Genomic DNA, 12,390 nt, shown 5'->3' with positions numbered 1-12,390 from the left:
GTGTACCATGGTAGTATCATGTTTATTTATTTATTTATTTAAAAAGTCGAAGAATACTGAGGCCATGCTAGCCTACTTGGTATGTACGATTACCATTCATCAATCATGATCTTACACGGTACTCCCAATTTAAAATGCAATGCTAATTACCATATTCATTTTGCGGATTTATTATTATCATTAATATTAAAAAATAATAATAAATTGGCAACTATTACTTTTTTGGTAATGTTATTAGTTTGACCCGAGCCTGTAGGCGGCGCTAAAACGTATCCATAACTCAGAACGCGCGAAAGTGAAGAAGATCGCGTAACAAGGAAGTGCTTGTGTGTTTGGGTACGTCAACACTTTTGCTCAACAGCTCTGCTCATTTCCACCTCATTCTCCTCATCTGTGAGCTGTTTCATGGGGCAGAGGCGGGGATAGTATCATTAAGCTCTGTAACCATTACAGATCGAGTGGATCGTGTGAGTTTGTGGACAGATTGGGGTTCATGTTTGATGATGATAATGGCAGCAGCAGGGAAAGAGAGTCCTAGCAGAAGCACTGAAGAAAAAACATCCACCCGAAGACAGAATGAAGGTGAGAAACAGCATTTTATTTGTTGTGTAAACGTCTGACAGCTTAAGGTCTCGATGGTTTCAACGAATGCAACGAACAAGTCAACTCAACCGTTAGAAAATCAACAATGGTAACTATATTGTTACCACCCAAATTCCCTGTAATAAACACGTAATTTGATATAACTGTGTTTACTGGATGTATATCATGGTAATTTTTCACGGACAATGTAAATAACATGACGTATGAATATGGTATTGAGGTATTGCTGTATGATATCATCACTTACAAAAAGTAGCATGGTATTTTTTTTAGGTATCTTAGAATAAATACCACGTATGGCAAGCTTTCAAGTATTCAGCAAAGTAAAATACAAATATTTTCATTTAAAGTCTTGGATTAATTTATTATGATTGTCCAGTAGCAACAATAACATCTGTAGTAATTCTGGTATTTTGTAAACTATTAGGAAAAAAATAAAAAAATATATTCATAGTACTATAGATTTTATGCATATACTATAGCATTTATTTTTTTTAAAGTTGAACATGACAGTCATTCAATACTATAGTGGAAAGCAAAGTACTGTGGAATTGGTTATGGATTACTACGGGACATCTTTTTGTAAGGTTAGTTTTGATGTAGTGCCCAAATAATGAAAATAAGTAGCTCGATACAACACATTAATGAAATTGCAAAGGAAAACAATATCTATTTTTTGGTTTTACTTCAAAAATATAGTAGTTCCAAATTTACTTTGAGAAAGTTGCACATCTGTTCACTGCATTTATATAGTTTTCTGAACAAATATAAACAACACATTTTTATTATTTTTTTTTTAAAAGAACTACAGCCTTTAGTATATTTTTCGTTAAGGTTAGTTCAGTGTTAATTTCTAAATAGTTTTTACATCTCAATATGTAGAAGTTAACCATTTATTGTGAACAAACATGAATGGACAAAAACAATATATTTATAAATCAACAATCTAGATGAATAAATGCTGTAAAAATATAAACCGTTAGTTCATACCTAATGACTTTATTCACCAGTTTCACTGTCTTTGTACTGTTGTGTATGTGTAAAAAATATCTAGGACTTCCGTTGTAATGGATGTCATGCACCAAAAGAGTTAATGGGGCAGTGATTTTCTCATGTAAAGTGCTTTGACTTTCCTCAGTCAATCCTGCCCATTGTCATCTTGCAGACAGGAGCTCTTTTTCTTTGTCGGATGGGTTTTGATGGTGTGGCACTTCTCTCAGTCCGTCTGCATTTATCACATTCTTTACAGAAGAAAACACATCAGCGCACTATAAAGCAGCAAAACAAGTTTATAAGTTTCACAATTCCTGTTCATCATGTCTATAGTGTCCACAGAGCGTCTCTAGAAACCTGAACTCAAATGAATTTTTTGTTGTACGTAATCTCTCTAATAATAAATCATTATTTGTTGTGTATTTTGTGGTGAGATTTGTCAAATGTTTGGTATTTTTTATTAAAATCTTTGATAAGTCAGATAACGTTTGCCAGTGGACTGCGTTAGCTAAAAAATGAACTAAGGAAAGTGTTTGGTGAATGAATGAAGTGTCTGTAAGCAGGGTGTTGCCACAGGATTGAGCAAACATTCGCCCGCCGTCGATGTGTGTGGGTGTGTCCTAACTGAACATACAAACTTAACACTGAATAGCCTCATTCAGAAAAGTGAAATCCTGCCATTATACTGACGGCAGTGTTCAGATTAATTTAGCTTCCAGTTATTCCGGTTTCACACTGTCAGTAGAAAACAGCTAGTTTTGACTAAAAGTTATTCTGTCTCTTGCAGTCAATAGGAAGTTGAAGTACATCAGTTTGGCGATTCTGGTGATCCAGAATGCGTCGCTCATCCTCAGCATCCGTTATGTGCGGACTTTGCCGGGAGATCATTTCTTCACCACATCAGCCGTGGTGATGGCAGAAGTTCTGAAAGTCTTCACTTGTCTGATCATCATCCTGATACAGGAGAGAGGTGCGTTCACTGGAAACACATGGTGGCATGTTACGTGCAGCCTGTGACTTAATGTCTATTTTGGTCTTAACTTAAAATATAAAATATATACATTTATTATGATTTAAAATGCATTTTAAAAGAAATGCCACCTTAATATTTGAATGACGTTCATGTAATAACTATGTTTGTGTGGCTAATTTATATAGTTTTTTTTTAAAGCAGGAAATTTCCGTGTCAAATAAACACAGTGAATGCTTGAATTTTCTATACATCAAACAATCCTGGGGAAAAAATGGGTCTCAGTTACAAACATATTAAGCAGCACAATTGTTCTCAATATTGATAATAATAAGAAATCTTTCTTGAGCGTTAAATCATTTTATTTGAAAGATTTCTGAAGGATCATGTGACACTGAAGACTGGAGGAATGATGCTGAAAATTCAGCTTTTCATCACAGAAATGTATTACATTTTGAAATAAATTCAGATAAAAACAGTTTTAGCTAGAACATTTTTTAGAACATTTAAGTTTACTGTGTTCACTGTGTTTTCGATCAAATAAATACAGCCTTGGGGAGCATAAGATAAAAAAAAAAAAGAGTACTACTAATAATTAATGTATATATTAGTGCTGTCAAATGATTAATCGTGATTGATCGCATCCAAAATAAAAGTTTTTGTTTACATGATATATATGTATGTGTGTATACTGTGTATATTTAATATATATATATATATATATAAGAAAATTATATTTTTATATATTCAATATTTTTATATATGATATAAAATATAAGAATATAAATGTATATACATTTAAATATTTTCAAAATATATTCTGTATGTGTCTGTATTTATATATATATATATATATATATATATATATATATATTCATGATAAATATACACAGTACACATACATACATTCCGTAAACAAAAACTTGTATTTTGGAACCGATTAATTATGCTTAATCGTTTGACCGCACTAGTGTACATATATAAATATTATTCTTTTTTTATTTCTTTTTTTTTATTACTATTATTATTAGTATTGCAGCAATGTGTCTGATGATAATGTGTGTTTTCTTCTTTTTTGTAAATCCAGGTAATGTGAAGTCCTTTGTATCGTTGTTGTATGACTCTATAGTCGTACAGTATTTGGACACGCTGAAGTTAGCAGTTCCGTCACTCATCTACACTTTACAGAACAACCTGCAGTATGTGGCCATTTCTAATTTACCAGCAGCCACTTTCCAGGTGAGACTGCTCAAAAATGTGTTTATGCTCTTCCTTTACCTGTTTCTACTGAGAGATTCACTCCTTTTCACTTCATACTTCCCCAACTGTAGACTTTTGTGACACTTTAAGTCTGCTTATAATGTTAGTTAAAGGCCTGGTTTCATAGACAGGGCTTAGCCTAAACCAGGATTAGGCCATAGTTCAATTAGGACATTTAAGTTATTTTTATAAACATGCCTTAGAAAAAAACATTACTGGTGTGCATCTTGAGACAAAACAAAGGCACTGATATATTTTAAGATCAATCAGTACAAGTTTCTTTCATTTGAAACAACTCAGACTTGCATTTTAGTCTAGGACTAGGCTTAAGCCTTGTCTGTGAAACCGGGGGAAAGTTTCTTACACCAAAGAGTTGTAACTTAGTATTACACAACTACTTTCTATCATTTCTCTGATTAAACCGCCATTGCAGCCAAGTAGTTGTAAAATGTTTTATGAAAGAATTAAAATGAATGATAATTCATGTTTTTATTTTATTTTATTATTTTATTTAAGATATTATATTACTTATTAACATATTGAAATACATATTTTCAGTTTATTTAAAGTGTTACTTATTCTGTTTTGTGAGTTTGTCATTTTTTTATTCGTTTTTTTTATTTATTTTATTTTATATTTGATCAAAAGCAGTCTTAAGTCGCTGGGGTATATTTGCAGCAATAGCCAAAAATACATTGTATAGGTCAAAATTATAGATTTTTCTTTTATGCTCAAAATCATTAGGATATTAAAGGAGCATTGCGTAGGTTCTGAAATTTCTAACCGTTACTGACACCAGTTGCCGTTAGAGGAACTGCAGCCAGTCTCATGCTCGTTCTCAGTGCGCACGCTTTTTTTTTTTTTAACTTACGAGGAGTGTCCGTGGGTGTCTGAATTGTGCTGGAGGCTGGTCGCTTCTTTCCATCCGCAGAATCCATTTGAAAACATTATTGCCTCTGCTTACTATAATGGCTGGCGTGCCGTACGGTTGTAAGCCCAAGTAGACGAGAACGCGCATGACATCACATTTTGTGAATTTTCACGCCAGTTCGGGCCCGACTCCTCCACACACAATTGAGCCTACAGGCTGATAGAGGCAACCGTGGTGGAGAGTCGAGGTGTCATTCTTTTTTTTACATCATGGTTGGCTCATACATGTACAAATGAAAACTCTATCTTAAAGATTTTTTTAAGTAAAAACCTCCAAATAGCTCCTTTAAGTAAATATAATGTTCCATGAAGATACTTTGTAAATTTCCTACCATAAATATATCAAAACATAATTTTTGATTAGTAATAAAATTTTATTATTTTCTCAAAAAAATTTTTTTTGCACCCTCAGATTCCAGATTTTTAAATAGTTGTATCTCAGCCAAATATCATCCTATCCTAACAAAGCTTATCTATTAAGCTTTTGGATGATGTATAAATCTCAATAAAAAAAGAAAAGAAATTACCCTTATTATTGGTTTTGTGGTCCATGGTTGGACTCTTAAATAATATTTTTTATTTTAACTTTATTTCAATTACTGAAAACAATACCAACACTGTTTCTAAGCTACTTTTTACTAAATAAACAATAAAATTGTTTATATGTAACAGTGCACAGTAATGAATGTTCATATATATCTGCATATTGTTGATTTAGAGTTTTAAATCAATTATTGGAAACAGTTTGAACAAATTCATAGAAAAGAATCAAATTTTCCATCTTACACTTATTTTTTTTGCAGGTCACATATCAGCTGAAGATCTTGACCACAGCGTTGTTTTCAGTGCTCATGCTACGCAAGAGTCTGTCTAAAATCCAGTGGATCTCTCTAGTGCTGCTGTTCGCCGGTGTGGCGATCGTTCAGGTGGAGCAGGAGGGTGGAAAACAGAAGGAGGCTCTGACCAGCACCAACCAGAGCTACTTCAAGGGCCTGGTGTCTGTGATAATCTCTTGCCTATCGTCTGGGTTTGCCGGCGTTTACTTCGAGAAGATCTTGAAGGGCAGCTCGGCCTCGGTATGGATGAGAAACATCCAGCTCGGGATCTTCGGGACAGTTTTGGGTCTCCTTGGCATGTGGTGGAACGACGGTGCCGCCATCACCGAGAAAGGCTTCCTGTTTGGCTACACACCCATGGTGTGGGGCGTCATCTTCAACCAGGCCTTCGGCGGTCTCCTTGTAGCTGTTGTCGTAAAATACGCAGACAACATTCTCAAAGGCTTCGCAACCTCTTTTTCTATCATTGTGTCCACAATCACTTCTGTCTACCTCTTCGGCTTCCACGTAGACCTGATCTTCACGCTGGGTGCAGGATTGGTCATAGGAGCTGTCTATATGTACAGTCTCCCCAAACCAAACGCCAGCACTTCCAGCACCAGCACATCTTCATCTAGTCACAGCAAAGGAGGAGACTCGGAGCTGGAAGCTTTCCTCCCAAAGTCAGTGCTGGTGAAATGAAATCTGTGTCCCCTTCCATTAATCGCTCTTTACCTCTCTCGGTGGAAGTCCTAACTCTCTCCTCTTTCTCGTTTCTCTGCTGCTGTGGGTTTGGGTGCTTCTGTGAACACAAACTAGGTCGTTCATGAACATGGTTGTCGGCCCTTAATTCATTTGGAAAGCACAAACCAGAGAGAAATAGATGTAGTTTTGGGGGGGTTTCAGTTTTTCTTTTTTTAATACCATAGACAAGCAGTGGCATTTTTCACCTTCGTAGGCATATCTCTCTAAAACTTCTTCACCTCCCTTCCCTGTTTGCCTTAAACAGCTTTTTCCTGTCAGACAGCTCAATCTTGGGGAACAAGACGAGAACATAATTGCCAGGCTACTGCTGAGCAGAGGAACAGTGGGCTGGATTGACTTGAAAACTAATGGGTGAATCACACAAAATCTAGGCTACAACTTCTACTTCAAAATGCAGAGAGAAAAAAATGAAAGCCTATTAAGTACCAATTCAAATGTTTGCATTGTGAAATTTGAGCACATTTAACTCTCAAATTTGTATTAATGATATGCAATGTAATGCAAATAAATAAAAATAAACTTTTGTTAAACTGCATAAATTAATTTCAGAACATCATCTACTACCTTGATGCATAAATACTTTTGAATTTAAATGTTTACATTTTTTTAATTAAAAACAACAAGAATTAAATTCTGTATAAATCTACTATCATGACATATAAATACTCTTATCTCAATAAAAGAAAATCTTGTGTTTTTTAGTGGTAATAAGAATTTAGGAATACAATGTGCTTATTCATGTTGAAAATAGTGCAACAACTCACAATGCAAAAATCTTAATGGTCGACAAAACAGGCTTGATCTTCGTATTCAAAAATATACACATATATTTATAAAATTTTGATGTACAAATTGTGGTGTAAAATTAATCCCAGACATTATTTTGAGAGGTTTTGTGAGATTCACTCATAGCTGCTTGTACACGCTACAAGTTCTTTGCCAAAATCATTGTTAATTGTGTAAATAGAGACAAAGAAATATAATGGTTGAGAAAAGCTGTGTGAATGTCTGCCGTGTTCCCAGTTAAAACACGGCAATACCTGTAAAGTGTGTACAGTGGCAAAGAGCTTGATTCATGCGTGTCTGTAGCAGTACTGTGGCTCTTTGTTGCTTGCGTGTTGAGTTTGGTCTCATTCGGAGTGATTTTGGGCTGATATAGTAATAGATATATGAGAAAAAAAGGGATGTTTTTAAATCAGCTTTCAGGGACTTATAAGTTACATTCATCTCAAACATTTCTCTCTGCCAGTCCTCCTTACCCATAATGCAATGTGTTAAGAGATGCCATCCTCACAAGTCTGAAAATGGCTACTAATCGGCATTGAACTTCTTGAAAATATTAAAATCAACTACAGAACTAGTTAAATATTTGATAGGAAATCACTTAACACATTGTTTCCATGTGGATTCTTGCTTTGCCACCCTCGTCTTTGGCATTTTCAGCTCTCAGCTATTTTCTGTGCTGGAATTGACTAACCTGGTCATTTTCTAACCAAATGGCACATCAGTGAAGGTTGCTTTCATTGTGTGCGCATATGCGTGTGTCTCTGTGTGAGGTGGACTAGTTTTGCTTAACCAACAAATGGTTAATGCTGTGCCTTTCTCAATCAACTTGTGACTGAATGGTAACTGTAAAATGTTAATATAGTTCTTACACTGTACATAATATCAAAATACTATATCTTCTTTTTATGATGCAAAAAAATGAATCAAGATTTGTGGAATTATCTTATGTTATGTATTGTACAAACCTTTTTGTGCACATATTTGATACAAATATGCCAAAACCGTTCTCAGTAAATCCCCACACACCTCAAGAGCAAGTCTTAATACAAAATGAATGTTTTATTTTCTGCTTTTGCCGTAGTAAATATGCTCACCAGAGTATACAACAACAGGTGATGGATCATACGTTAGGGTTCGGGGGAAGTGTATGGTTGTGGTTTGGTAAAGAGGTTTTGTTGCTCATAATGGGTTTTATATGCGTGTTAGGAATTATGTAATATCAGAAGGACTGGGTTAAGTGCTGCTTGATTGCTAAATGATTAATTTAGTCAGATTTTAATTCTTCATTGTTTTGGATAATGAAATGTGCCCCACAGTGATTCAGTTTACTTTATTTGGTTGTTTACATTCACTAATTGACTTTTCTTTTGAAGTCAACATGAAAGGAAAACGACTCTATTTACTTTCTTATTACATGATGCTGTGCACTTTGTGTCTAAACGTAACAGTTTGCCCATTCTCAAAAGTGTATTAAAATATTAAAATAATAATAAATATAAAAGCTTTCCCATTTACACTTGGCCAAAAGTTAGGATATATATTGAAAAGGCTGCATTTATTTAAAGTAAAATAAAGTAAAATGCTGTAAATAGTACAGTAATATTGTAAAATATTAGTACAGTTTAAAATAGCTTTCTTCTATTTTAATATATTTAAAAATGTAATTTATACCTGTGATGCAAAGCTGAATTTACTCCAGTCGTCAGTATCACTTTGAGTGTCAAGAAACATTTCTTCTTATCAATGTTGAAAACAGTTGTGCTCCTTAATATTTGTATAAAAACTGTGATACACAACCACTCAAAATTTTGGCATGTATTATAAAAAAATGAAATAAAAAATAAAGAAAATATTATTGCAAATATGCATTACATTCGTCAGAAGGTACAGTTAATAAATTACAAATGCAATAAAAATCTGTTTGATGCTGTTTAATGATCTTTATCAAATAATCTTGATAAAATTTTTTTTACTACTGTTTCCACAAAAATATGAAGCTGCAACATTTTTAATAAGAACCGTTGATAATAAGAAACTATAATAATTGAGCACCAATAATGACTGGAAATTCAGCAGTGCCATCACAACAATACATTTAATTGTAAATCATATTCAAATAGAAAGCAGTATTTTAAATTGCAATTGTATTTCACAGGATTGCTGTTTTTACTGTAGTTTTGATTAAATAATTGCAGCATTGGTGAGTATAAGAGTCTTAAAACTCATTAAAAAAAATTCATAATTATTCCAAATGTTCAACCGCCACTGTATGTAATGCTCACTTTACGCAATTAAATTGGTACCTAGGGTATCTCTGTTATAATTGAATAGGTTAAAAAGTGTTGTAAATAACATTTCATGTTGACTTTAATTCACAAATTGTAATGTTATTAGTTCCCTGCAGGTTTAAAGCTGAAAGTCTAGATCTTATACTCCATCACTGAGTTGTTTTCAGAGACTTTTTCCAGAAACTAATGAGCCGATAGGGGCCTCAGGCAGCTAAAGTGATTGTGTTTGTGTGGTTATATATATGTTAACTAGAGTTATGAGTGTGTCTGTGTGTTTGGGTATAAGAGCATTTACCACAAGCCATTTTCTGACACTACACTTGTGCATGATGCTGACTATCATGTAAATCTTTCATATTTGTTCATAAGAGATTATTATGATGGGGGTATCTCAGAATCCTTACAGATATATCATCATGAATATTAGGGTTACAGAAGATGAGTATTTACAATGAAACGAGTACAATGTGAACTGAAAACTCTGGTTTTGTTTTCTTTTCACTCATTGGTGAATAGATCTGATTCTAAATACTTGAGCTGAAGGTGATTGCATGTACAAATATACAAAACATTGCACATGTCCAGTTGAGATTTCTGTTTAATTTTTGTGTTCTGTGACAACACCTCCTGATTTCAGAAAGACTGCACAGATTTCATCATCACATGCAGCTGATAAATCAAGGACGGCCTCTGTTAAGCCCTGTCTCTGGCACTATGACCTATATTGTAAACAGCCTGTGAAGTGTTGAAGTACAGCCCCTGGTGGCTTATTTCTTATAGTGGCCTCTTTCTCGAGGCTGACAATAAACATCAATTATAGAACAGAGTTTCTGTTTCTTATATGAGCCTCAGAAGTGAATCTTTCTTGTGTGTGCACGTGTGTATAACACCAGTGTAGATAAAAAAAACTTCACATTTTACACCAAAATCAAAGCAATAAATCAATTAATTAAAAAATGAAGAGGGAAAAAGCAATGCAGGTTTTATATAAAGAATATGAAGGCAATTTTTAGGACAATTAGGGGAATAATTAAATAATTATTCCTATATTTGCATTGCTGTAAGAGTGTTATATATCTGGATTTTTCACTAGGTAAATTGTTTGTAATTCCTAGTGATTCTTATTTCCGTAATATAATAACAAAGCTGTTTTTTCAGGGCACATGCTGACATCAAAAATGCAACCAGACCAGGTTATCAGGGTGATTTTGTTGCATGAGGATACTAACCACTAACTGAACTCTTGTACCTCTTAAATGAATAAATTGCATGGCTGAAAGTATGAGGAAACAAGACCACATGCTTGTTGAACTTTTAATTGCGCGAACATTGTAATTCCTAAAAGCCTCTGCCTTTCTGTGGCCTTCAACTAAAGATGGATTAGATATCATCTTTGTGGACCATGCATAAAGGACATTGTCATGCAGAAAAGAACACCTTAAATAAATGCTCATTTAAAGGAACACAAAAATGAAAATTTGCTGAAAATTTCCTCACCATCAGTAGATGTACAGCACAGTAGATGAGTTTATTTCTTCATCAGAACATATTTGGAGAAATTTATTGCATTGCATCACTTGCTCACCAGTGAATCCTTAGCAGTGCATGGGTGCCGTCAGAATGAGAGTCCAAACAGCTGATAAAAACATCACAATAATCCACACCTCTCCGGTGCATCAATTAACATCTTGTGAAAAGCTGCATGTTTGTACAATTTGTGGATTATTGTGATGTTTTTATCATTCTGATGGCACCCATTACTTACATTGCTAAATATGTTAATTACAAAGTTGCACATACTTTAATTCATGTACTGTGCAATGAGAATAAAATTCAAGCAACACTCAGATATAAATTTCCCAATGAGCAATGGGTATGTTTTACAACATATTTACCTCTGTGTATAATATTCAAGAATGCATTGACTTATGTGTGTAAAAACAAGCGTAGTGACATGCAGATACACATAATGTGAACTAGTCCACATATGTAGAGAAATATATCAAACTAAATTACATATTCTTGCTTTGTTTTTCTTTTAACCACACAATTAATGTGTCGTTTCTTTTTCTCTTCTGTCACTTTTAGTCCCAAGGCTCCAGGAAAGAAGAAAGGAAATTGAAAAAACGTGATAAATGAAAAAAGATGATGAGAACACATTGTGCCTCCTGGTCCTACACTCCTGCCCTATTTCCAAAGGAAAAGATGCGGGTTATATTTCAAGTGCCTTATTATGCTCACAATATTAAACTCTGTTATGAATGATGGTACTTCTAAACTAACTGACTTACTTTATGGAACCTCATATTTATGCTGATACCTCACTATTGTTATACATTTGATTGTGTAATTGACTGACAGTATAATACTAATGTAAGCAGATTTTGTGTTTTTAATGCTGGAACTGAAAAAAAAAAAGAATGAAAATCCTCATCATACTTGGAATTCAAAAGGTGCTGCCTTATTAGGGAAAAACTTGTATAGTAGCCTATAGTATTTTTTTTTTTTTTGAGTAAGTTTTTCTATATTGTGTGTTCATTAATGCTTTAACAGTGCCTTTTACTTTTTGTAGTGCCTTATGCATTTCAACTGTTTTGGGTGTGTCAGTATCACATACCCTTTTGAAGATCAAGCAAACTTTATTTTCTTCAAAGTGCGTTTTCAGATTTAAACTATTTTTTATGTTACATTTGTCAATAAAAAAAGATTACAGCTTTAGATTACAACAAGTGCATTTCTGACTGGATAGTCAATGTGCTCGTTTTGGATGATTTTGGTTTTAATATATCTATATTTTAATTGCTGAGCAGCAGTAATATGTGAATAACAATGGGCTTTTGAACATATAATTGCCTTATCATGACACTATTCAAGTGAGCAGATCTTACACTAAACTAAATGTTTAATAATTTCAGATCCAGAATAATTTATATGTATGTATTGAATAAACATTGTTTTGAATATGATTTGCCTTGTTGAC

At 33.8% G+C, this 12,390-nt stretch overlaps 1 protein-coding gene across 1 annotated transcript; it reads left to right on the top strand.

Annotated features, from left to right (window-relative positions):
- The first annotated feature begins 277 nt into the window (after window positions 1–277).
- LOC132098040 (UDP-galactose translocator-like) lies at window positions 278–12,376 on the top strand. The gene is made up of 5 exons (XM_059504146.1): window positions 278–582; window positions 2,384–2,566; window positions 3,654–3,805; window positions 5,560–6,254; window positions 11,499–12,376. The coding sequence occupies exons 1-5, from the start codon at window positions 501–503 to the stop codon at window positions 11,530–11,532; spliced, it is 1,146 nt and encodes a 381-aa protein (XP_059360129.1). The 5' UTR covers window positions 278–500; the 3' UTR covers window positions 11,533–12,376.
- The last annotated feature ends 14 nt before the right edge of the window (window positions 12,377–12,390 follow it).

Source organism: Carassius carassius, chromosome 21 (assembly GCF_963082965.1).
Source record: "Carassius carassius chromosome 21, fCarCar2.1, whole genome shotgun sequence".
NCBI classification, from domain to species: domain Eukaryota; kingdom Metazoa; phylum Chordata; class Actinopteri; order Cypriniformes; family Cyprinidae; genus Carassius; species Carassius carassius.
The sequence above is the reverse complement of the archived record's forward strand: the minus strand, read 5'-3'. Positions and strand labels throughout refer to the sequence as shown.